At 38.2% G+C, this 27,547-nt stretch overlaps 1 protein-coding gene across 1 annotated transcript; it reads left to right on the top strand.

Annotated features, from left to right (window-relative positions):
- The first annotated feature begins 2,276 nt into the window (after positions 1 to 2,276).
- On the top strand, positions 2,277 to 27,547 carry LOC127545292 (ceramide synthase 4-like). The gene is made up of 11 exons (XM_051972465.1): positions 2,277 to 2,356; positions 7,249 to 7,422; positions 8,014 to 8,131; positions 9,566 to 9,684; positions 9,867 to 9,924; positions 11,898 to 11,948; positions 18,787 to 18,879; positions 19,424 to 19,552; positions 22,039 to 22,145; positions 22,464 to 22,620; positions 25,088 to 27,547. The coding sequence occupies exons 2-11, from the start codon at positions 7,250 to 7,252 to the stop codon at positions 25,256 to 25,258; spliced, it is 1,176 nt and encodes a 391-aa protein (XP_051828425.1). The 5' UTR covers positions 2,277 to 2,356; position 7,249; the 3' UTR covers positions 25,259 to 27,547.

The following is a 27,547-nucleotide window of genomic DNA, read 5'->3' on the forward strand; positions in this document are numbered from 1 at the left end:
GCCACTTTTGCATTTTGGTACTTCTTGTCTATGATCTCGATGTTCAAAATGCCCCCAAGTGTAGGGCTAAAGTGCCGTACAGTGTCCCTAAGCACCAGAAGGTTATCATGTACCTTATGAAAAAACACATGCATTAGCTAATTCAGGCTGGATTACTCGTACTATTGGCCATGAGTTCAGTATTAATGAATCAACAATATGGCCCATCTGGAAAAAGCAAGAGGAAATTCATTCATCTGTACACAAAGCTGCTTCAGAAAATGCCAAAGTAATGGTTGTCATTCAAGACTTGAAGAAACTTAACTCCCTATTTCCCTTGGATATTGGTTCAGTATTTGCAAATACAGTGTATTAACATTTTTTAGCACATAACTACCACAAATGAAAATCCAATATATGTTAATTTTTTTCTTTTTGTATTGACACATAAGCTAGCAACCAGAAAGCAAATCACCCTCTGTGCACCAACAATAATTTCAAAATTACTCTTAAACGTAATGGTAGATTGGTCATAAATAAAACCCAGTCCTTATGAGCAAGTAAAGTATTCTCGGCTGATACAATCTGTGTGAACTTTTTTGCATGTGCTGATATTCTATAACTGTTTCTACTCCACTATTGTTTGCCCTTCCTTCTCCAAGAGGACCAAGGTATCTGAACAATCACTTGCTAATGAATTGGATTTAAGTGAGAGAGGGTGTGAAGTTACCATCCTCACTCTCCCCCAAAGCCATCTGGGTCAAGCTGCAAGATATAAATCAAGATGATTGAAGATGGCCCTGCTCTAATACACTAACCATGAGATAGAGAAATCTATTTTATTCAACTAGTGTGCCATTCAAAAAGAGCCATTTAACCAAAATAAAGCTAATCCCCATTATGTTCTTGAGATGATTCATTTAGCTCTTAAGTAGGAAAGATACCTCAGGCCTTTATCTCCAGAACTAAACCACTTAGGTATTGAATGACCAAGTCTGCTATAGTTTCTTCTGTCTCTTCTGTGTATTCTTCCTTTCTTTTTACTTGAAGAAAATTGAAGATGGCTATACACTTATGAAGTCAGGATAAAAAGCATGAGAAATTAAAAAAAAAATACCCCCACTTCTATAGTGTTTTACTTTTCACAAAGCACAACCCACTATCCATCCCCCAGTGAAAAGAAGGTTCCTTGATAGAAAGTGAAAGAACAGGGGTGGAGGAAGTGAAGGGGAAGACTTAAAGAGAGAAAGTAAAACATCGTTGTTTTTAAGATTCTTCATTTGCCAAAATCATTAAGGCTTAATTAAAATTCCAGAGATTACTAAAAGAAAAAAAATTTTAAATGAAAACCGGCTTCATAAATATGGATTCGCTTCCATTATCTCAGAAATCCCATAATGGCATTAGTGAAGGAAGCACTTAAAGTAGCAGCTTTGATTTTAGATTACCAGTTTATAAGAATAAAAATCTGATCATCTTTTTGAAAGAGAGAGTGAGTATTTATCGACTTTCTACTAAGTGGTACTTTATTAGGCACTGCTTGCTGTTGGCTCCAGAAACCTAGTAACTTGAAGGAGAGACTATGGGATGTATTAGTCTCCCACTGGATATTTCCTATTAGTAATGAAAAATATGCCCTTCAGAGGGCATCCTTTGCACATGCAGAAATCAAAATCAAATTTAAAGCCAACAATGACAAAAAATAAATAAATAAATTTTAAAAATCAAACTAACTTTTGATTCTCGAAAATGACAATTAATCAAATATTTTCCTATGCACTGTAGGCATCCACCCTTAGATCAATCCTTGAGTTGCCACCTACTTTTCTGGACATCCTCTTCCCTCCAGGGTCTCATGCACTGGTTCATGCTCTCTCTTCTCTCCTCTTCCCAGATCCTATCGTCCCCAAATCCAGATCTCCCAGCCATCTCCCCTCATTCTGGTGATTATCCAGTTTATCTCTCTATATCTTGTTTTGCACATATTGAAGTACATGTACACACACACATACACACACACATACACATTAGATTAAGATTTCCTTGAGGACAGGAACTACTTTTGCCTTTCTTTGTGTTCCCAGAACATGGCACAGTTGGCTAGCATGTAGTAGGTGTTTAATAAATGCTTATTCAAGGACTGATTGACTCTGAATCCAGGGAATTCAACACCATTCTCCACCTCCTTCCTCCTATCTTATGCCCAAGCCCCGCCCTAGCCCTTCCCTCCTTCTCTGCACCTCCTATGGTTGAAAAGCAATGGTTTGGTGATCTGTGGGTTTGCTGCTGAAAGAACAACCACCTACCTTGGTCAGATCTCCAAAAACCCTGCAGCAGCAGAAGCCTCTGTCCAAACATCTGCCCATCAGTGTTGCAGGTAAGTGATTCCTCCTGCATGCATCTCCTCCCTACTCAACCCTCCTGCCCTTTTGCCCAGATCCTTCTTATGCAGGATAGTCATGCAAAAGAGGAGGGAATAGGTAGAGCCTTTGAGATCCGCTCCATCAGTGATATACTCCCATCCACCCAAGAAAAGTTTTCTGCTAATGTACACAAAGCCAAACTCATCATCTTTCTCCCCAAACCACCCCCTTTTCCACTGTTGAGGGGAACACTAGCCTCTTAGCTACTTGGGTATCATCCTAACCTCCTCGCTCTCTCTTCCACCTAATATCCAAATACTCATCAAATCCTGTCTTTTCTACCACTGGACTCTGCCCCTTCCCTTCTCTGATCCTACAATACACCAGCACATCATACCTAGATTATTTCGTGGCTTCTGGTTGATCTTGCCTCAAGTCTCTCTCTACTTGTCGTCCCTCCTGCCATCCACCTGATCTTTCTAAAAGCCCAGACCTGATCATGTCACACACTCCTCCTTCACTCTATTCAATAAATTTCACTGCCTCCCTTTCTCTGTCTGCCTTTTAAAACCCTTCAAAACCTTCCCTAATCTACCTTTCCAGTTTTCTTTCATATCACTATAGAATCTGGAGACTGTCCTTGTTCTTCTTAGAATAAGACAGTCCACATTCTAGCTCCAGACATTTTTTACCCTACCCCCTTGCCTGGAATTCCTTCTCTCAACTCTTATCTCCTGGCTTCCCTGCCTTTAAGTCTCAATTAAACTCCCACTTTCTGCAAGGAACTTTCCCTACCCTCCTTAATTCTAGTGCCTTCCCTCTGAGATAATCTCCAATTTATTCTGTCTCTACCTCATAAATAATTGTTTGTATGTTGTTTTTCCCCATTACACTGGGAGCTCCCTGAGATGAGGGACCATCCTTTGTCTTTCTTTGTATCCCCAATGCTTGGCACAATGCCCAGCAGGGTGCCCTACTTACTCTCCTCTCTGTCTGTTCTAATATTGTCAGTCACTAATGCTATTCTCTATCTCTCTGTCTCTGTGTATGTCTCTGTCTCTGTCTCTTTCTGTGTCTCTGTCTTTCAGTGTGACTGTCTCTGTGTCTCTCTATTTTTCTCTTTGTCTCTCTCTCTGTGTCTCTCCATCTCTGTCTCTCTGTTTCTCTCTTTCCCTCTCTCTTTTTTTCTCTCTCTCCTTCCTTCCCCCTTTCTGATGCACACCCCACACTATCATACAGAGAACAATGTCAGATAGCCTTTATCATAATAATACATCCTTGTGTCAAACCCAGAGAAGGGAACAGACATATTCATGATCACAGGAAAATGTGAAAACTGGTTAGCAGAGGTAACTGCATAGCATTATATATATATATAATAGACCTTTAATAAATGCTTATTGATTTAATAAATAAATTGAGGCAGTTAAGTGATGAACTGGATAGAACAATGGGCCTGGATTCAGGAAAACTTGAATTTAAGGATGGGCTTACACACTCGATTAGCTGCTGGAATTTGAGCAAGTCAATTTACTTCCAATGCCTCAGTTTCTTCATCTTTAAGGAGGTAAATAATACCTACTTTTCCAGGGCCATTGTGAGAATCAACTGAAATATTTGTAAAGTACTTTGCAAATCTTAAACCTTTGCAATTATTGAAATTAAATATAACAGATTATTCCTTGAAAAGAAGATTTTTATGTTTCATGGAGGAGAGCTCTTGCTCAAGTTAGGTTATTATGATTCATTGTGAAAGAACCTGTCTGATGAGATCAACTGAGTTATTTGTAAAACTACTTAGCATTGGGCCAGGTATATAACAGGTACTTAATTAGTGTTTGTTGCCTTCCCTCTATTTCCCCTGCCTATTAATCCAACCCTGTTATAGTGATATCTTGGCCCCAGGCTGCCCAAATAAGAACTTGGAAGAAATCAGGATAAAGCAGTAGCTAAAAACAAGCTGAGGCCATAGAGAACAGTGAATATAATATGACTTCTTTTTAGATTTTCAATGTACTATATTGTATTTAACTTATACTTTAACGTATTTAACATGTATTGGTCAGCCTGCCATCTGGGGGAAGGGGTGGGGGGAAGAAGGGAAAAAGTTGGAACAAAAGGTTTTGCAATTGTCAATGATGAAAAATTGCCCATGCATATATCTTGTAAATAAAAAATTATAATTAAGAAAAAAAAGATTTTCAATGTATTAGGTCAACAACTACTCTAAAAATAAGCATAGTAATTATTATCTCCTGTCTTATAGAAGAAGAAACTGAGTCACAAAGAGGTGAAATGAGTTATCCAGCATAGCACAGCTAATGGCTAAGGCAGAATCTGAACGCAGGTCTTTCTGCTATCCTTTCACCCCATTCCTTCCTCTTCCTGCCCCTTCACATCTCCTCCAAACTAAACTTCTCCCTTTGCTTCAGTGAATCATTATATAGCATCAGTTTCAGGCCTGTCCCATCCTTGTTGCTGTTCCATGGCCACTCCAGCTTATCTATTTCCATACTATCTCCAATGCTAGGCTGCCTCAGAGGTGCAGAGTGGGGCAAAGAGAATCAGGTAGAACTTTTGGGATGTGGCTATCCCAGGCCATAAAACTGAAAGTTAGGAGGGGCCTTAGAGACCATCCCATTAAAACCCCTTTTTACAGATGCAGAGGCCAAGGTGCAGAGAAATGAAATAATCTGTCTAAAATCATATAGCTAAGAATCAAAATGAAGCCAGGTCCTCTGGCTATAAATCCAGGTCTCTTGCACTGAGCCTAGAGGAGTCAAGGATAGTGGGAAGGAGGAGGTCTTTGAAGGTCAGGAGACAAAGTTTTGACTGGAGCCAATTAAACAAGACCTTGAGGGATGGGACAATGGGATTTCTGGTTGAATCAAAAAAAAAAGTATAATATGATAAAAAAGATGAAAAAAAATGAAAGATGAAAGAAAAAGAACTTGGAGAAAGGAGACAGATCTATTTTTCACCTACTAACAACCATATGCTCCAAATCACTAACAATAAGAGGAATGCAAATCAAAACGATTCTGAGATTATTTCTCACTCTTTTAAAGTGGCAGAGATGATAAAATATGGAAATAAGCAACAATGAAAGGGTTGTGGAAGGGGATACTCATACAATGTTGATGGAGCTGAGAACTGCCCCAACCATTTCTGGAAAGCAATTTGAAATAATCAGTTATTCATCAAGCATTTATAGCTTGTTTGATAGTTTGTGTGAATAAAGTCATATGTCTGCCCTCTCTGTTCTAAGCAACTCAGTAAGTCTTTTAAATTGCTAAATTTGATCTGTATTGGCAGAAGGAATTTCCTAGATTAACAAAATCTTAGGAGTAGCCGCAATACAAAACAGAGCAGACTCTCCTATCCAGTGTTTCCATTATATTAGGGAAATAATATGCACAAAAATAAGTACACAGAGAATAAGCATAGGGAGAGGAATTAGATGTCTGATTTTATTAGCACTGGGACCTCCCAAGTGAGGAAATTCCAGTCACTGATAGAGCTTTATATAATCCAGCTGCCTGGGGCATGAAAAGATTAAGTGATGTGCCCAGAGTCACCCAGACAGAAACCAGCATGTTAAGTACATCTCAAAAGGTTCCCTAGACTTTGGAATCAGCTCTATCCACTATACTTGGCTCATCTCCAGCAGTCTAATCCAGTCCATCAAGTTCAACCTCTCCTGAGATTCTAGCCCTCTACAGGTTCCATCCCCAGGGTAGATAGAACCCTAATTAAGCATTGCCTCAGAAGAGAAGAAGATGAAGAACACTGAGAGGTCCCATGTGGCCCAAACATTTCATCACTTCTTGATGTTGCCCCAACAAGGAATTTATATTTGATTTTGGGTGATGTTTTTGGACCAGGGTAGAGAAGAGACATGATATATAGAGATGGGCATCAATTCCAGGTAAAGAAAGGCAGATATTTCTCTAAAAATGTGATTAAAAACTTTCCTTGATGTCAACAATCATTGTCATTTGGAAGCAGAAGGACATTCAGGGGATGGAGGCACTTTTGAGGTCTTCCTAAACTCAGGGAGTGAAGTCACAGGGCCTATGTCCCAAGCACTGCTCACTGGCAGACTGCAGAGAGGTCACTGGGAAAGATGAGGGAAGGGAAAAGGGGAAGCTATAAAGGAAGCTTGGAGTGACAATGGCAAATGGTCCCTGGGACAGGGTCTAGTACAACTCCCACCTGAAGCTAGGATACTCTTACATTTTTTGCCTACATGAGTAATCACCCAGCTTCTCCCTGAATACTCTCAGTATTGGGGAGATCACTCTTCTTGCTTGAAATGAATGGTGGCCCTTACCTCTGCATTCTGTTTTTCATTCTAAGGATTTTCTTAGCTCTGACATTACACCTCTAGAATTTGGGTTCTAAGTTCTTTAGCTCTAGGATCTGTTTTCCCCATTTGGGAAGCTGCTATCCCCAACCTCGCAACCTTGATAATTTATGGTCACATCAGAAATAGCGTAGGGCTGAATTAAGATGTTTAAAGCAGATTCTAAGCAAACTGGACTACCTGTGTCTCATGCCAAGGAAGTTCTAGGCAGAAGCCAGCATGTTAGGTAAGAACCTTCAGGTCAATATGTTCTGTGCCTATCCCCCCTACCACTTAATTCCCAGGATATCTGGGTGGCAAATGCTGTAGAAATAACCCAGGACAGGGAATCTGTTATTGACGCACCGTGTGACATTGGGTAAGTCTCTCTCCATATTTTTACCTCAGTTTCTCTATTTGTGAGATGATATGGTTAGACTACCTTAAGAACTCATATTTATGACATTCTCTGTTTCTAAAATTGATGATCTGAATGCACTGACTCTATTAGCCAGTTTGCCCTGCCAATCCCTCTTGAGACATTTGATGTCTTACCTGCAGAATGCTGGTCACCCTGTATGAATCATTTTGGAAGGATGAATACTGGTTGCCGTCTGGGTACACATGGGCTGACTTGGAAGATTCAGATGACATCACATACCCTCATCCCAAAGACCTGCTGGCAGTCATTCCCACAACACTTGTTTTATTAGTCATTAGATATGTCTCTGAGAGGTAAGTCAACTGTGGAGGGTTTCTCCTTAGCCACTTTGATAATATATAAATAAAATTTTGTTGATACCTTTCATTTTTAGAAAACCTTTACTAAGAAAAAAATCCTTCCATCAAATATCTTTGATAAAAGCCCTATATACAGACATCTATATGGGTGCCTTATTCTCCTATCAGACCATAAACTTACTAAAAGTAAAGATGGTATCTTAAAGTCTGTATCTTCCCCTAGCTCTGGGCACTGGGCTTAGTATACAATAGGTGCTTACCAAATACTTAATAAATTTCAGGGTGAGGAGAATGTTTGTTTTTTTACTCATCCAAGATGCTCAGCATCTTGGATAATTCAACTGATCCCCTTTCCTGACGGCCTAAAAGTCCTTCCCATAAGTAAAATATATGAAGCTCCTTTCCACTAAACTAAGCATCTAATATGTGACCCACCAGTATCCTTGTCCCTTCATACAAGCAACTCCCATTCTCCATCTCCCTCAAATTATGTCAAGTTAATTGTGGTATTTATGTGGAGGACAAGAGAGTTCCCATAAATTGAAGATTTTCTATGTACTCAGCTCCTCCTGTCTCCTCTCACAGATTCATAGGGTTGCCCTTGAGTAAAGCCCTGGGTGTACGTGACCCCATCAGGACCAAGGCTACTCCCAACCCCATCTTGGAGTCATTTTTCCAGACCCACAGTAAGAATCCCACAAAGGTGAGCAGGTGCCAAGTTTGGATTCCATTAAGGATTCTGGAAGTTTTAAGTCTCCATCTCTTTCAACAGGGCAGTATCTCATGTTCAGTAGTCCCTGAAAAAGAAATGGGAAGATGGAAGGTGCTGTTTGGCAGGGGCTCACTCAGACACCTGCTTTCTGTGTTCCTGTTTCCCCTAGATAGTTTAATGCTTATTCTGAGCAATAGTGTCCTACCAATCTCTAACCTCAGAGAGGATTAAAAGTTCACTAAACTGAGTTCTAATCTCACCTCTGTCATAACTTGCTTTGTAAATTTAGTCAAGTCACTTGACATTTTTGGGGGAACCTTAGTTTTCTCATCTGGAAAAAAGGAGGATGGGCTCTAAGATCTTCCCAGCTTTCCCATTTTATAGACATGGTTTTTTCCCTATGAATCATTTCTAATATTTAATCAGTTGCCAAGTTTCATTGATTTTATTTCCATGTCTTGAAACCACCCCTTTCTCTTCATTTCTTCTACAGCCATTTAATTCAGGCCCTCACCACCTCTGCCCACAACCCCCACTATTGCAATGACCTCCAAATTTGTTCCATTGGCCCACTGTCTTCCTCTCTACAATCCATGGTCCTCATAACCATCAATCAGCCTTTTCTAAAGCTCGTGTCTGACTGTTCTACCTCTTTACCTCTTTGAATGACTCTTTATTGCCTCCAAGTTAAATAGAAATCATTCTTTAGGATCTGTAAAGCCCTTTACAATTGGACTCCAGTCTATCTTTCCAGACTTATTGCATACCATCATCCCCATATCCTCTGTTCTAACCAGATTCCATCCCCCACCTCCAAGTCATTATATAAACTGCCTCCCATGTTTGGAATGTGCTCCTTCTTCTGCAAGAATGCTCTCATTTCTTCATTGTGAAAACCCTAACTCCCTTCAGGGCTTCTACCTCCTTCAAGAAACTTTCCCTAATTTTCCTCAATCATTAATATTCTGAAATTACTTTGAATTTGTTTACATCTATTTTTATTTAGTTTGTATATATGGTGTCTCCTCCTAAAAAAAATATAAGCTCATTGAAGATAGGGAATGGTTAGTTTTCATATTTCCATAGTGCCTGGCAAGTTGGTTTCAGAAATTCTCTCTCAGTTGGACCTTCTTTTTCCCAAGGGCAATGTAGACAGGGTCAGGGTGTGACTTGGGAAATGTTTTTCTTGGAGGAATTGTCCCAGCCTAGGGGGAGGAAAAAAGGAGTTCTTTGGAAGGACCTTGGTTCTAGAGACTAATCAAGGACATGTCTCTTGCCATGTTCTTGGAATCTCCAAGCCACTGAGAAGCAGGGTGGCCACTTCCTATTAGGGAGACTATGTGAGCTTAAGGAAGAGGACAATCACCAAAAGCTAAAGTCCTTTCTGTGTCTTCCCCATCCTTAATTTTCTCCTGCTGTCCCCAGGATGAGCTGAGTCACCTGGCCAACCAGTGTAGCCTCTCTCTGAGGCAAGCAGAACGCTGGTTTCGACGACGCAGAAATCAAGAGCGACCATTATTGAGCAAGAAATTCTCAGAAACCTGGTGAGCTGGGGGAACCTGGTGGAAGACTGACTCCAGGGTACCTAGACTTGTGTCAATGGGCCTTGGAACCAGGACTGACTTGGAAATCAAAGACCCCATTAGTTCATCTCTCCACTCATTCCCTCCCCCTCCCAACCATATGACTTCATCCATTCATTTCTACCTCTGTTCTGTATTTTCAGCTGGAGATTTTTATTTTACTGCTGTTCTTTCTCTGGAGGCTTTCTCGTCTTCCACAATGTAAGTATGTTCTATCCCATCCCTACTATGTAACTATTCTCTTCCTTTGAGTACTCCTCTTCTCCATTCCCATAATCTTTGTCCTTCTTCCTTTTTCTGCCCATTTATTGACTTCCATATTCCTCCAATCCTTCTTTCCCCTAATCTTCTCTCTCCCTGTCCTCTTTGTGCTCTGTTCCCACACTATTCACTTTGTCCCTTCTTGCTTTCCCCATCCTTCATGTCTCTTCCCATTCTCAGTATTCATCATCCCTCTCCCATTACCCTTTTTGACTTTTTCTTTTGTATCTCTCATTCTCTTCATCTCTTCTCTTCCCTATCCCTTGTCCTTTCTATCTCTTCTCTGTCCCCTAATTCTTTCCACTACCATTCTTTTCATTTTTCTCTTCTTGATTCTACTCTTCCATTTACTACTTCTTAGGCTCTCCCAGACACTTTACTGTCTTTTTTTTCTTCACTCTCTTTCTCTCTCATCATATTCCCTTCTTTTCTTATCTATTTCATTATCACCCATCCCTATCTTGCTCCAAATCCAACTTTCTGCCTATCAAAACTAAATCACATCCTTCATCCTTTTATATCACCCCACAATGAAGCTCCTGTTGTGTTGTGGATAGGAAAATAAAGGTCACAGACTCTCTAAGACTTAACATAGCTGGACTGGTCGGTCTAACCAACAGCCAGGATGAGTAAGATAAAAACTGAAATAGAAATATTATAGAAATTAAGGTTTCAGAGGGAGGAAGGCTGGTCTTGGTAAGGGAGGAAAGGAGGAAAGACTAGAGCACAAAATTTCAGGATCACAAAATTGAGGATTAGAAGGCATGTCAGCAATCATCTCGTCCAATCCATAGCATATATGACAAATGGCCATCACCCCACTTTGGCTTGAAGACCTCCATGTCAGAGACAGACACCACCTTCCAGAGTAGCCCATTCCTCTTTAAGAGGAATTGTGAAGAAATTTTTCCTAAGATCGGGAATGGCCCTCTTTGTAACTTCTACCCATTATCCTGGTTCAGACTCTAGAGAACAAGCAGAACAAAGTGAATCCCTCCTCTTCATGACAACTGACTTGGAGAGAGTCATCATCATCCAAGCTAAATAGGCCCAGTTTCTTTAGTAGATCCTCATATGACATGAATTCAAAATCCTTCCCATTTTTACTGCTGTTCTTTCTATGGAGACTTTCTCGTCTTCTACAATGTATTGTTAAATGATTCTCTATTGCTTCAAAAATAAAATACAAATTATTCTTTTGACCTGTAAAGCCCTTCATGATTTGATTTTAATTTATCTATTGAAGTTTATCACATATAAACCCTATATAGACTCCATATTTCAGACAAATTCACCTATTTCTTATTACTGGTTACCTTCCTGCTTATCCATATGCTTCTTAAACATTGGTGTACAGAACTGCACCCAATCGTTCGGGTAAGGTCTGATGAAGTCAGAATATGGTAAGACTAATCTCTATTTCTGGAAGCTATACTCCCTCTTATGGCAGTCCAATGTATAGTTAGCTCTTTGGGCTGCCATATTACACTGCTAAAACCTTTAAGTGTTTTATTTTGAGATAGAAAGACTTGTTAAATGGTCCAATCAATTGGAAACTTCTTAGTTTGACAGGCATCGCTAACCCAGTACCCAGCTCATACCCCTTAACTATTTCAGATCTAACAGAAGAACCAGATGCTAATGATCTGGAGAGATGTAAAAAGGAATAAACAGTCAAGCCTTTCATCTAGTCAGGGGTTATACCTTATAAGTTTGATTCTGCCTTTTTTAAGGAGAGGACAGAGAAAAGGAAGGTAAGGATAAGGATAAAGAGAAGGGTAATAAATGATATGAGATGGAAATACAATCATTCCTGATGAGTGCTTAGAGTTTTCTAGGAGAAGGCTCACAGCTTTAGGGAGGAAACCTGTAGAAACTAGTGATCCTCAAAACATGTCCATTGTTTCTTTCAGCAAACCTGGCTTAGCCAGCCAGTGACACACCTGAATGGATACCCTAAGCAGGTGAGCAGTCCCTGGACAAGGCCAGTACCAGACTTGTCCACTGAAAGAAGCCATGGGAATGATGAAGATGAGGATGAGGATGATGGTGGTGGTGGTGGTGGTAAAAGCTAGAATATATAAAGCACTTTAAGATTTGCAAAGCACTTTATAAAAATTATCTCATTTGATTCTCACAACTCTGTGAGGTAGATGCTATGATTATCCTCATTTTACAATTAAAGAACATGATACAAATAGGGCAAACTATTTGTCTAAAGTCATATTAATGTGTATTATTATCATTACCAACTAGTACTTGTCTAAGGCTGGATTTGAACTGAGGTCTTCCTGGCTCCAGATTCAATACCTCATCCATTGTGCCCCGTAGTGGCCAGAAATGACTGTATTTGCTGCACATTCTCTTTCTTTCTCTATCCTTACTCCAAACCCCTACTTTCTGAATCACAGAATTTCAACATCGGAAAGGACCAGAAAGACTCATAAATGAACAAAATTTTCCTTTATAATTATTCAAAAAATGTTCAGATCACCTCCACCTTAACTTATCCAGGAAGATCAAACCCCATACTTTCTAAGGCAACCAACTCTACTTTAGGACAACTCTCTTTACAAAGTTTGCTCAACCGATCTTCTGTTGCTTCCCTCCCTTAATATTAGTTTGCATTTCTAGAGGTATCCTCCACATAATGGCCCTTCAAAGATTTACAGATATTAATCATGTCTTCAATTTATTTTATTTTCTCCAAGCTATTTTCAATTATTTTAATAAATCATAATCATGATCAGTGTGACTCCAAGGCCCATAACTATGTAATTACTCTACCTTCTCCAGTTTTTCAAAGAAAATATGGCACCCAGAACTCAATACTAGCCAAATCAGACTAGTCATTTGGAACTATCTTGGATCATTGTATTGTTGAGAAGAGCTAAGTCATTCACAGATGATCATCATACAGTATTACTGTTACTATGTAATGTTCTCCCAGTTCTGTTCATTTCACTTTGCATCAGTTCATTCTGTTTTTTTTTTATATCTGCCTCTTCATCATTTCTTATAGTATACTAATATTCCCTTACAGTCATAAATCACAATTTGTATAGCCATTCCCCAGTTGATGGGAATTCCTTCAATTTCCAATTCTTTGCTACTACAAAAAAAAAAAAACGGTTATAAATATTTTTATATATGTGTGTCCTTTTCCCTTTTTATTATAGGAATACAAATCTAGTAGTAGTGTTGCTGGATCAAAGGATATGCATGGTTTTATAGCCCTTTGGGTATAATTCCAAATTGCTCTCCAAAATGGTTGGCTCGGTTCACAATTCCTTAAGTGTCCCAATTTTCCCATTATCTCCTCTAACATTTATGATTTTCTTTTCTGTAATATTAGTCAATTTAATAGGTATGAGGTATTATCTCAGAGTTGTTTTACTTTGCATTTCTCTAATCAATAATAATTTAGAACATTTCATATAATGATAGATAGTTTTGATTTCATCTGAAAGCTTCCTGTTCATATCCTTTCACCATTTATCAACTGGGGAATGACTTATTCTTATAAATTTGAATATTTTATTTATATTTAAGAAGTATAGAGATACTTGTTGTAAAAATGTTTCCCAGCTTTCTGTTTTCCTTCTAATATAGTTATTTACTACTACATCTTGTGTAACTAATCTCTTCCACTGATCTGCCACTCTGTTTCTTAGCCAGTACTAGATAGTTTTAGTGATTACCACTTTCTAATAAAGCTTGACATTTGGTATGGCACCACCTTCTTCCATATTTGTTTTCATTGATTTTTTGGATATGCTTGACCTCTTGTTCTTCCCAACGAATTTCATTGTAATTTTTTCTAGTTTTATAAAATAATTTTTGACCATCAATTGGGATGGCACTGAATAAGTAAATTAGCTTAGATAGAACTGTCATTTCTGTTACATTGATTCACTCCACTCATGAGCAATTGTTATTTTTCCAATTGTTTAGATCTGACTTTATTTGTGTGAAGTATTTTATAATTGTGTTCATATGCTTCTTGGCTTTGTCTTAGGCAGTTTCCCAAGTACTTTACATTGTTTACAATTCTTTTAAATGGAATTTCTATCTTTTGCTATTGGACTTTGTTGGTATTATATAGAAATGCTGATGATTTATGTGAGTTTCTTTTTTATCCTCCAATCTTGCTAAAGTTATTATTTCAAGTAGTCTTTTAGTGACTTCTCTAGAATTTTCTAAATATGCCAACATTTCATCTGCAGATAATGGTTTTGTTTCCTTGTTACCTATTCTAACTCTCAATTTTTTTCTTCTCTTATTGCTACATCTAACCTTCCTAGTACAATATTAAAGAAAAGTGATGAAAATGGATATCCTTGTTTCCTCCCCAATATTATTGGGAAGGCTTCTATCTTATCCCCATTATAGATTATGCTTACTGATGATTCTATTACTTATCATTTTAAGGAAAATTCCATTTATTCTTATGCTAACCAATATTTTTAATAGGAATGAGTGTTGTATTTTTCTTCAGAAGTTTTTGCTGCACCTATTGAAATATTCATGTGCTTTCTATTGGTTTTGTTATTGTGATTATAGTAAATTAATTTCTTCTTCACTGGTGGTAAATTAATTAATTTAATTTTTGATCCTGATAATTTGGTTTTCTTTTTTAATTAAATTAACCAATGATTTATCTGCTTTACTGGTTTTTATACAAACCCACCTCCTAGTTTTATTTATTATTGGTTTATTATTTATTATAGTTTTATTTTAATTTTATTAATCTTTCCTTTGATATTCAGGATTTCCAATTTGTTGTTTAATTGAAGATTATAATTCATTTTTTTTTAGTTTTTTTTATTACATACCCAATTCTTTCTCTATTTCATTAATGTAAGAGTTTAGAAATATAACTTTTACCTAAGTACTGCTTCAGCTGCATCCCATAAATTTTGGTATGTTATTTCATTGTTGTCATTCTCTTTAGTGAAATTATTGATTGTTGCTATGATTTCTTCTTTGTTTGATCTACTCATTCTTTAGGATTAGATTATTTGGTTTCCAATTAAATTTTAATCTATCTTTCCATAGGGCTTTATGAAATATAATTTTATTAATTATTGTTTGGAAAAAAGTCATTTAATATTTCTGCCTTTCTGCAGTTGATTGTGAAGTTTTTATGCCCTAATATATGATCAATTTTTGTGCAGGTGCCATGTACCATTGAGGAAAAAAGTATAGTTCTTTTTTTCTTTCCCCATTCAATTTTCTACAGAGGCCTATTATAGCTAACTCTTTAGAAATTCTATTCACTTACTTAATATCTTGCTTGTTTGTTTTTAGTTAGAGTTATCTAAGAGGGAAGAGTTAAGATCCCCCTCTAGTATACTTTTACTTTTTCTTCCTGTAACTCATTTAACTCCATTTAAAAATTGAATGCTATTTTATTTGGTGAATATATTTTTAGAGTGGTTTTCTTTGAAGCAATCATGCTTATATGATTTGTCCAGGGTCACACAACTAGTAAGTGTGTGTGGCCAGATTTGAATATGGGTCGTGCCGACTCCAGGGCTAGTGATCTATCTATTATATTACCTAGCTGCTTCTTTATTTAGTATTGAAATTATTTCATGTCTATGGCATCTTTTAGCAAGATGTATTTCCTTCCTTATTTCTGGTAATTAGATCTATTTTTGCTTTTGCTTTTCTAAGATCATGATTGCTACTCCTGCTTTTTTTTTTCACTTTAGCTAAAGCATAATAAATTCTACTCCAGCCTTTTACCTTTAATCTGTGTGTTTCTCTTTCTTATAGATATTATATTGTAGAATTTTTATTTGTAGTCCACTCTGCTATTGATTTCCATTTTGTAAATGGAATTCATTCTTTTCACATTCACAGTTATGATTACCAACTGTGAATTTGCCTCCATTCTATTTTCCCCTGTTTATATTCCTCTGCCTTTCTCTCCTTTCATTCTCTCTTTCCTCAACAGTGTCTTGCTTCTAACCACTTCCTCTCTCAATCTGCTCTCTTTTTTTTTTTTATCAGTTCCCTACTTTTGTTGTCCCTCTCCCTTCTACTTTCATAAAAGATAAGACAGATTTCTATACTTGAGTGTGTATGTTATTCCTTGTTGGAACTAGATCCAGTGAAAATAAGATTCAAGCAATGCTAACATCCCCTTCCCTCTTTTCCTTTACTATAGTAGAGCTTTTGGGCCTCTTCCTGTGAGATAATTTATGTCATTCTACCTCTCCTTTCCCTCTTCTCCCAATGCAATCCTCTCTCTTATTCCTTAATTTTTTATATCATCCTATCAAAGTCAACTTATATTCAAACCTTCCATTTATACTCCTAACTACCCAAATAGTTCTTAAGAGTTACAAGTATCATCTTTTCATGTAGGGATATACAGTTTAACTTTATTGAATTTCTTATTGAATAGAATGTTTTCTCCTTTTTGTTTATCTTTTTATGTTTCTCTTGAGTCTTACATTTGAAATCAAGTTTTTTGTTTAGATGTTCTATTTCATTGAATGTTGATCTTTTTTTCCCCTGATGAAATTATATTTATTTTTGCTTGATTATAATCCTATCTCCTTTCCCTTCCAGAATATCATGTTAAGAGCTCTGTGATCTTTAATGTGGAAGCTGCTAGATCCTATGTAATCTTTCATGATACTTGAATAGTTTTTTTCTGGCTACTGGCTACATTATTTTCTTCTTTACTTGAGAATTTTGAAATATGGCTATAACACTCCTAGGAGTTTTCATTTGGGAATCTTTTTCAATAGGTGATCAATGGATTCTTTCGAATTATCATTTCACTCACTAGTTCTAGGATACCAGAGCAGTTTTCCTTGATAATTTCTTAAAAGATATTGTCCAAGCTCTTTTTTTTTATCATGCTTTTCTGATTATTCAATAATTCTTAATTTATCTTTCCTGGATCTATTTTCCAGGTCAGTTGTTTTTTCAATGAAATATTTCATATTTTTCACTCTTTCGATTTTTTAAATTATTTCTTAATGTCCTATAGAGTCATTAGGTTCCACTTATCCAATTCTAAGTTTTAAGAAATTAATTTCTTCAGTTGACTTTTGTACTTCCTTTTCTATTTTGTTCATACTACTTTTTATTTTCCAGTCTGAGCTCTGTTCATCAGATATGGGTTACTGTCCCAAGTTTCTTATGCTGGGATCCAGAGGCAAGGCTGCTGAGCTGCTGGACTAGGCATCTCAGGCTGGCAGTTTGCCTGCTGTGTACTAGGACCTCTAGGCCTGACAATTCATAGACTGTGCAGGAGCCATTAGACCTGGCCATTCACCTGCTGCACTGAGGGGCTGGAAGGTTTACAATTGGCCTATTTTGCTACTGGCCTGTTATGTTGGGGCCACAGAGTCTTGGTTGATAATTTGTGCTGGGTCTTAAGGGCCTCCCACTGGTTTGTCCATCTCTGTTGGGCTATGCTCCTTTTATATCTAAATGAGACAGTTTTTCATGCAATTCTTTTAAGTTATTTTGGGCTGGAAAATTGTTTCACCCTATCCTTTTGTGGGTTCTGCTTCTCCAGAATTTATTTTTAGACATGATTTAAAGTTGTTTGGAGGAGAATTTGGGAATGCTAAGGCAAGTTCCTATCTTTTCTCCAGCACCTTGGGCCCTGTCTCCTATATATATATTTAATAAATTTCAGCTTATTAATTTATCTAGACATCCTAGATTGTCAAGATTTTTCTAGATCCAACTGTCATCAAGATGGCTCTCTCCTAACTTTGTTAATCTGGTATCTGGAATTTTCTCCAACTCACTGATTTTTTGTTTAAATGTCATATTAAACATCACATAGCCAAACATTTATTCTAGGATATCTCACTGGAGGCCTCCTTCCAAGTAAATATGAAACTATTACTGAGCTAACTCTTAAGTTCTGGCCATTCAGTCATTTTTAAATCCACCTAAATACCATTTAGAATTTAACATATTTTATCTTTTCTACAAGAATAGCCTGAGAGATTTCATCAAATGCTTGTCTAATCTCTAAGTAAACTGTGTCTGAAGAATTTTTCTAACTTTCCAGTTTGGTAACCTTTTCCAGGAAAAAAAAAAAATGAGATTAGTTGTTATGTTATGTAATTATACTCTCATTGCAATTTCTTTATTACAAATGATGATCTTGAACATTCTCCACAAGTCTCCTTATTTTCTCCTTAAACTTCCTATATCTCTTTCTCTATAAATCCTAATTTAAAGGAGTATTTTGTTGTTTGACAACAAAACAAAGGAGTATTTTATCTTATTTCATCTCATCCCCTGTGCTTTGAATGCACTCCCTCCTTACCTCCACATTCTGGAGTCACTATAGTTCTTCAATACTCAATTGAATGCCATTTTCTTTGTGAAGCTTTCCTTGATTACCCAGCTGCTCATTTCTTTCTCCCAAATTTTCTTTTTATCTATTTTGTGTGTATGTATATACATATGTACATGTGTGTATATGTATGTATATTTGTATATGTTGTTTCTTTTAATTGAATGTAAGCTACTTGAGGGCAGGAACCGTTTTATTTTTATTGTGTTCTTTGCCCAGGACCTGGCACATAATAAATAGATTTAATATTCTTGTTTATTTGATTGCTGAGCAAATACTGACTTATGAAAGATCGGTTCCAGGGGTCTTATAACCATAAGCCATAGCCTAGCATGTCTGGAGAATGGGACAAGGCAGGGTGTTTGATCCCATGGTACGGAATTCCTAGACAGTTATTTTTCTATTGAACCCTTTGTCTATCTGTGGGTAACACCAATGACCGATAGCTCTTTTACCTTCAGCCTCTACATCCTGTCTTATACTGGTGGTATATGATGGAAATGGGTTTCTACTTCTCCTTGCTGCTCACTCTGCCCTTTGATATAAAAAGAAAGGTGAGTCTGGAGGGAGCCCAGGTTTGGGGTAAAGCAGCAAAGGAATTTATCGGGATAATGCACCCTGAGGGCTTTCCTTAAGGGAGGGAGGTGTTTGCTGGGGGTGCTGCTTTCTTATTGGCTGATTTCTGTGATATGTTTAAATCAAATGGCATGGCCAGGAGCACGCTGACCTGCTTGGGACTCTAGCCAAGTCCATGATTAAGTATTCCTGTGGGATTTGGGACTGGGGGCAGCAGTCAAACAGGGGGCACCATTCCCATATAAAGAAGACTAATAGGAAGAAGAGTCTGTCTGTCCCTGTGAGAAAAATGTCATACTTGGTCCTGGTCCTGAAAGCCAATTTGTGGGGCCAAGCAGAATTCTAAGGGGACCTTGTCCCACAGAAGCAGGAAGGGCAGACCTGGTCCCCTTGAGCTTGGTAGATGCCATGGCAGACTGAGTAAGGAGCCAATTACATTCTGTTCAATCCAGTGACCAAGGTGCTTTCTTTGGAGCTCCTCCCATTAGGTCCATAGCTAACCCAATCTCTTCCTCTTCCCAGGACTTCAAGGAGCAAATCATCCACCATTTTACCGCTGTCTTTTTGATGTCAGTATCCTATAGTGCCAACATGGTTGCCTCTGGTGCCATGGTGCTGCTCCTCCACGATGTGACGGATATCTTCCTGGAGGTGAGTGAGCCCAACATGGAGGAGTGCAGCTGGGTCAGCCTGAAAACCTCATAGATGCAGGGGCCACAGTTCCAGAAAAGTCCCTAACTTCCCCCTCTATTACCGTATTCCATTACTTTTGGTGACCCAGGAGGCCTTAACAGAAGCAGGCACTCGGGGCTCGGATGGATCTGACTCCATTTCTGGAGAGAGGGGGCATGGCCCAGGTATGCAAATACAGTCTCTCCCTGACTCTAGCCCTTCATCACTGTTGTTCAGTAGTGTCACCCCACAGACTTTTTCCCATGGAGTTTTCTTGTCAAAGATACTGGAGTGCTTTGCCTTTTCTTTCTCTAGTGTGTACATATTTTACAGAAGAACTGAGACAAATAGGCAGTAAGTGACTTGCCCAAATTCTTATAGCTAGTAAGTATCTGAGCCTAGATTTGAACTCAGATCTTCCTGACTCTAGGTCCTGTGTTGTGCTCTGCTTTCTAGAGTCCCCAAGTTGGGGTAACAAAACATACCGTTGCTTTCTAGAGCCCCCTTGCTGGGGTGATGAAAATATCCTGCTTTCTAGAGCCCCCAAGTTCAGGTAACAAAACGTACCATTGCTTTCTACAGCCCCCACACCAAGGTGATGAAAATGTTCTGCTTTCTAGAGCCCCCAAGTTGGGGTAACAAAACATACATTGCTTACACCGAAGTGATGAAAATATTCTGCTTTCTAGTGGAGAGATGAGGTGGGACTCCTGAGGATGGTGGGAAAATGAAGTCCATTTATTCCAAGGACTTTCCCCTTTTTATAATGTAACAAAAACAACACTGGGCATGTGCCAAGTGTATTGTGCACGTGGGACCACATAAACAACTTGCTATTGTATGTAATTTGCCACCTGGTATCATTCTTCCACCTGATATCACTCTGCTTCAATCACAACACAGGTTGTCACCTCCCCCTGACTTCACAGGAAGGCCAAGAGCCCTTAGAGGAGATGGGGAGCCGAACCAGACATTGTCAGCAGGTTCCCTCTGGGCTAAAGAGTCTTGTATCTTACCCAGAGTTTCCCCACTGTCTGTGGCCCTCCACAATCCTGTACTCTATCTATTGCACTATCCAGCTGCTCCAACTCTGTCCCTACCAGAGAGCAAAAATCCAGGGAAATCTCTAAAAACAAGTTAGCTCTGATTCACCTCTAGGGTCTCCTCCAAATAAGAGAGAAAGCACATTAACTGGGTCCCATCTAAAAATAATGTTCTCATTATGCAAAATGAGTATTAGGTATAGAGAAGCTCTTTATTTCCCCACCACAGGCAATATCTGATGGAAAAGCCTCCCAGGTATGCAAATACAGTCATTTTGCTATGATGCCACAGAAGCATTCTCAAGAAACACAGTGCCATTCAAAATCTCCCAATAAAAAACACAGTTTTTAAGGTTAAAAGTACAAAACTCAAAAACTTTATCAATGACACAGAAAAGGATAGGAACCTAATTTTTTAAAAGCATAGGATGTTCTGAATCCAATTCTCCCTGTGCAACAAGAGAACTGTTCGGTTCTGCAAACATATATTGTATCTAGGATATACTGCAACATATCTAACATATATAGGACTGCTTGCCATCTAGGGGAGGGGGTGAAGGGAGGGAGGGGAAAAATCGGAACAGAAGCGAGTGCAAGGGATAATGTTGTAAAAAAATTACCCTGGCATGGTTTCTGTCAATATAAAGTTATTATTAATTTTTTTTAAAAAGCATAGGATGGTTTTATACATATTAAATGATTAAGAAATGCATAAATAGTGCCACAAATGGAAGTTATGCCCTTGGCCTTGGTTGCTACTCCACCTGGGCCCTGGATGCAAGTTGTCACAAGGCCACAGCATCACTACTCTTGAAAGGTATGGACAGATTTTTCACATTAACCTTAGGCTTTCATTGCCAAGATCCAGATCTCCTAACAAATCAGGAAATGAATGACTTTTGATCTTCTCCTACAAAATTATAATAGGAAGGACTATCTGAGGGAAACTCATCTCCTTCTGATAAGCTGATGCTTGAAATCAGAGCTCTTGAACTCTCTACCCATATGGTGACCACCAAAGCTGGAAATAACTATTTCTCAGGATCACTGGTTCATGGTCTTGCCACAGAGGGATGGAGGGTAGAGAAATACCTTCCCCAACTTTGCTGGAAATCCAAAGGAGTAAAGCCTTTGCAAAGAGTTTAATAATGATGGGTCCCAAAAGAAAGTGAGCACAGATGTTTCCCCAATTCTCATAACTCATATCAAGGAACAAAATTTCATTCCAAGCCTGTCTTTCTCATTTTCTGGGAAGTCAACACCACAGTCATTTGAGTTCCCCAGGAAAGTATGTCTTCAGATGAATTGATTAGTTATCTAGGGAGGCTCTTGAACAAGTATAGGTTATACGGGATACCTTCTGAGGCCCCCTCCAAACTCTAAATTTGTGTTACCAAAATTTTCTCTGTTGTTTCCTTCCAGGCTGGTAAGATGCTAAATTATGCAAAATGGAGAGTAGCTCAAGACATCGTGTTTGTCATCTTCGCCCTGATGTTCATCATTACCAGAATCTTTTTCTTTCCAGTCAGGTGAGCCTATTCCTAAGAGGTGGAGTGGGAGGAAGACATGGAGGAGGGAAAGAATCCAAATATTGGGGACCTTCTGTACCTACCAGAAAGAGGAATGAGTCTCCTACCTGACAAATTCTTGTACATGTGAGAAGGATGGAATGATAGATCATGAAGGTTTGGGGTCCTTTAAGAAGGCTCTGCCCCCATATCAGAAGCTTTTTCTCTGCCTTTTCCACTTTAGGGGAATAGCAAAATTATTTCTGCTAGGTTGTAAGCCCTAGCAACTTGCCTCTTCTCTTCCCTCATTGTGATTCACAGTTCCCTTCTCTCTTACAGAGTCATCTACATTATCGTCTGTTTTTTTGAAACCAATGGCCTGAAAAGCGTTGTATACTATTTGTGCCTGACCCTCCTGTTGGTCGTAATGAGTCTAAATGTCTTCTGGTCTTCTCTCATCCTCAAAATGCTCTTCAAACTTTTTTCAGAAGGCAGGGTAGGTACAAAACTCATCCTGGCCAACCCATCCTATGCTCAACCCATGGCAAAGGAAAAGATGAGAAAAGAGGTAGAAACAGAGCATGGAAATTCAGGCCTAGCATCCTAGTACCAGTAAGCACCTAAGTCATCCCAGCAAGGCATTTTACCCAGTGCCCTTGTCTTTCACCTCTTGTCTTATTTTTCTTTCTCTCCCTTTCTCTTTTCCTCCCTCCATCTCTCTCTCACATATTTCTTTTGGGCCAACTCTGCCCTTCCTTGTCCACTCTGTTTCACTCTCTCACCCTACTTATTCAATGAGATGCCAGATCTTGTCATTTCTACCTCTACTATATCTTATTCTTCTGACCATTCCTCTCTGATTCACAACAATCATCAACCTAGTTCAGGTCCTAATCACCTTTCACCTAAACTATTGAATTCATCCTTCAGACATCCCAAAACACAGGTTATACCAGAGAGAAAGGAGAGGACAGTATGCTTAAGAAGATGAGAAGGAATGAGATCAAGGACACATATCAAGAAGTTTGCCTTGTCAAAGAGAAAGAATGGTGAAGGAGGAAATAGTGGAAGAAGCCTGAATGATGTGAGATGAGGAGGGAAGATTGAAGGAGCTCTTTATTAGATGACTTCAATTGTTTCAGTGAAGTAGGAGGTGAGGTCCTCAGCTGAGAGAGTAGAGGGAAGAGTACTATGGAAGTCTTGAGGAACAATGAAAAGATTTAAAATTTCTATCATAATTAATGATCTAACAAATCAATTAAAAAATATAAAAGGATTCCCTTCATCAGTGAGAGCCTAATTGATTACATGTAACATAAATTTGTAGTGGATCTCGGTTATTACGGTCTTGTGATTTTTCTCAACCTAAGAACAAAGATGGATGGTGGAAATGATCAAAAGTTAGAGTTTGGGAAAGTATGATAGCTAACAGGACAAGGAGGCAAGAGAGTCAAGTGGAGAAGATACTGTTGGACTAAAGTCACAAAGGTATTAAGATGGAAAAAGGAGGAGAGGAGAGTCAGTGTAGGGGTGATAACCTGATAAGAGACCAAGGGTTGGGGTTGGGAGGAATTGGAGATCACCATGAAGAAGAATAGATTGGACATTGTAAAGCAGAAGAAATGATGAAATGATAAAAGATTATCATTAGATAAGAGAATCTCATAGTTTATGTAAGTGAAAGTGAAATATTTGTGGGTTATAGTAAACTCAAGAGTATGGTCATTTATTTCTATGTGTGATTAAAGTGGAGAGAAGGAATAAGTTATGAGAGGTGAATAGTTGAATTAGAAAATTAGGGTATTTTAGGGAGGATCAGCAGGAATATTGAAGACCCCTAGTATGAGAGTAGAGATTTTAGATGGTGATGAGAATCACTGGAAGCTAGACACTGAACTCATTGAAGGAAGGAGGATACTTTCGTTGTTGATAGCTACCAGGACCTAGATGGGGGGATAAATTCACTCACTAAGTAAAAAACAAACTCTCCTACTCAATGATAGAATGAAAAGACTTACTAAAATTCTTTGTACTAATATCCAGATCTAACCAATAAAAAATTGAGATTGTACCCTTAAGAAAGGGAAGACAATACAGAGAAGATAGTGGCGGCCAGAGAGCTTTGTTCTAGTTTGACAATTAGTAGCTAGCATTTATGTAGTAATTTAAGGTTTGCTAAGCACTTTGCAAAAATTAACTCATTTTGGGAAGTCATTGGAATTATAAATGAAGTCATGATCCACATGCCCTTTCCTGGAGCACTGGGTTCAGAAGCAATGGAATGTTGATGTATATTTCAAAGCTGGGAATCGGGAAAGGAGAGGATTTAGGATTCTAATGGTACCAAAGTAAATGCAAAGTAGGTCCAGTGGTACAAAGCGTAAAAACAAGCAGGATTGATGACAAGATAACAGTGGCCATTCCAGTAGCTCCCTATTACCACCAAAAGAAAGTATAGAGACGAATTTAAAATTTAAATTAAATCATTTAAAATTTTGTACTACTCAGCCCCAGCCTTCTTTTCGTAGCTATACATTGCTCCCATTTCTTCATTCAATTATGAGTCTAGCCAAACTGACTTTCTTGCTTTTCTTCATCCAGGATACTTCATGTCTCATTTCTGCCTTGCAGAAAGTCAGCCTCCCCATGCCTGAAATGTAATCTCCCCCTCACAACAACTTAGAATTCCTTATTTCCTCTAATATTCAATTCAAGTATTGCCTAAATTAGGTAATTCCTGATTTCCTCCCTACCCCAACTTCTATTGCCGCCCAACCCAAAATTTCTTTGTCTAATTACTTTGCATATCTTCTACATATGATTTTATAAATTCAGGCTATTTCTCCCAATAGAATGGAATTTCCTTAAGGGCAAGATTGGTTTTTCCATTTCTTTGCACAGTAATTAATGTATGGTAAGGATTTAATAGATGCTTATTGATTGATTGTCCCTATGGTTCTCAGGTGAAGAAAGATGTGAGGAGTGACAAAGAGGAGTCAGACATGAGTGATGAATGTTTGACAACAAAACAACAAAGCGATAAAAGACTCCAGTCCGATGATGTCACAAATATTCGCTCCCGGAGTGTTCAAGGGACTGGCCAGCTTGCCACTGAAGCTGTCCCTGTGGCATAACCTAATCCAACTCAATTGAGGATGCCTGGATAACTGGTCTCCTGGATTCCTGAAGACTAAATCACTTTGAGACATGTCTCAGATTCTGATTGAGCATGTTCACAGAACAAAACTTGAAGTCTGGGGCCTTTCACCTCTGTCTCATTGTGTCTGTCTAAATCTCTGTACCCTCTTTACTGGAGCAGAGAAAGAAGGGAATATCTCTGCTGAGGACTTTATGGTGAATTTATTGATATTTCTATTGAACAGTGTTTCCCCCAAACCATTGCCCTTGGACTTGGCTTCTAAAGCCTATCTCTTAGAAGAACAGATTGAAGGGATGGGGGATGAGAAGGGAAGGCTTTGAAAGTTCCCTAAATAGCCCTTTCTCAACCCAGAATATTCCAAACATGTTTAACCCTTCACAACTTTCCATGGCTCTCATGGCTGACCATCTTGCTTGATATTTCACTAAGGAGAAGCTTGAATTCAGGCGTAGGCCACACACAACACTGCAATAAACTCCTTTTGTCTAATTTCCTGAATTTTCCCTATTACAATGTGCAGATTGAGTAAAAAATTTTTTCTTTTAATAATCTGATGAGCCAGCCAAGATGGGTCATTTGCTATCATAATTATCACTAAGTCTACTCTGACTGAATATCTGGCACTCAGACTTTTGGCTGATCATAGGCTAGAGTGAACTCTCCCAGCAATCAGTTAGCCATGAAGTGGTCAGAGAATTAAACTCCTCAAATTCAGGAAGGATAAAGGTCCAGAATCCAAAACTGATTATTTTTTGTACAGTAAGAAAAAGAACTGACTATTTGTGAAAGGAGGGCTGTGTTCTTGCTCAACTTTAGGTTGCTACAAGGTAAGGTAATACTAATATCAATATTGGGTTTGGGACAGGATAACCCTCATATTGAATCCCTCTTAGGCAAACTCTTAAAAGCTGGGGTAAGATAAAACTGCATGTTCAAATGAGAATGTCCAAAGCAAATGACTGGCCTTGGTACTTAGCTAATTGTGAGAAGCAAATTTGGCCAGATAAATATGGGATCTTTAATTATTGTCAGCTGCAGATGCTAAAAACCAGGCCTGAAGAACTGGAGCCTTTAAAAAACAAATGGATTATTGGTTCTGGAGAACAAGATTTACAAGCCAAGACTGCCCCTCATTACCATGTCCATCGAATCCAGATTTTTTAAACATACATACGCATATATACACAGGCCATGGTACTCTTAAGAAACCATTTTTTTAGGGAATAATTGGTGAAAAAGGAATTTGAGAAAGAAAAGGACATAAAGACTTAATTGGGTACATTTTGTTTTGAAATGGATGGTAATATTAACTTGTCCTGGGCTGGGGGGAGGGGGGGAGGGGGTGAAGGAGGGAGTTGCAAAGGTCTTTTAAGGTGCCCTTGCCTGTGAAGTTTTTAGGACTTTTTATTCATTGTTAGCCATTATTTCAACATGAGAAAAATTAATAATAGTATACTAACCCTAAGCTATGATAGTAAAATTTTGCTATTTGAAGTAAACTCTCTTTGGGATAGTAAACTGATTTTTTTTTTTTGAGCTCTTATTTCAGATATGATTGTCCAACATTAAACCATAGTCCACCACTCAAGAGGAATACTATGTGCAAAAGGGAATGTGGTCTGAGAACTGCTATAGGTGAATATTCTTGGGAAATATGAGGAAATAACCTTGCAAAAGTAAGGTAGCATCCTCTTGGCTTAATCTCCCCATTGTTCCCCATTCTTTTCTGAACAGGAACTCAGTTAATTCTGAGCCTGGATTTGGTACCCCAAGAATAAGGTGTAATTTTGTTCATATGACTTGCTGTTAAGTCTGACTCTTATCTGGAATCAAACAGAACTAAAGAAAGCATTTCCCTGTTGTGGCTGTTAAGATGATCCTATGCTCTTGAAGGGACAGTCTTGATAAAGTCATAATTATATCTCTCCCTTTTTCTTCCATAACAAATATCTATTATGAGTGTAAATGAAAGGAGGAAGTTTTGTCATTGCAGTGCTTAATCTACTCATTAACATGTTAATACTAAAACATCTCAGTAACTATAATAAGATGCAAGTATGAAAGACCTTACTATTTTTAATCTGAATTTGTTTTCAATTACATGTTCTCATCAACAAAGTATTTTTAAATGAGTTTTTAGACTTGCCATGCCCTTGCTAATAGTTATATGTGTATGGATAATATTGTTCCCTTGAAGTATCTCATTCTCCTAAGATGTTATAAGATTGGATTAAAGATTTTACATATAAGATTACATTAATAA

The sequence above is a fragment of the Antechinus flavipes genome, chromosome 1, assembly GCF_016432865.1.
Source record: "Antechinus flavipes isolate AdamAnt ecotype Samford, QLD, Australia chromosome 1, AdamAnt_v2, whole genome shotgun sequence".
NCBI classification, from domain to species: domain Eukaryota; kingdom Metazoa; phylum Chordata; class Mammalia; order Dasyuromorphia; family Dasyuridae; genus Antechinus; species Antechinus flavipes.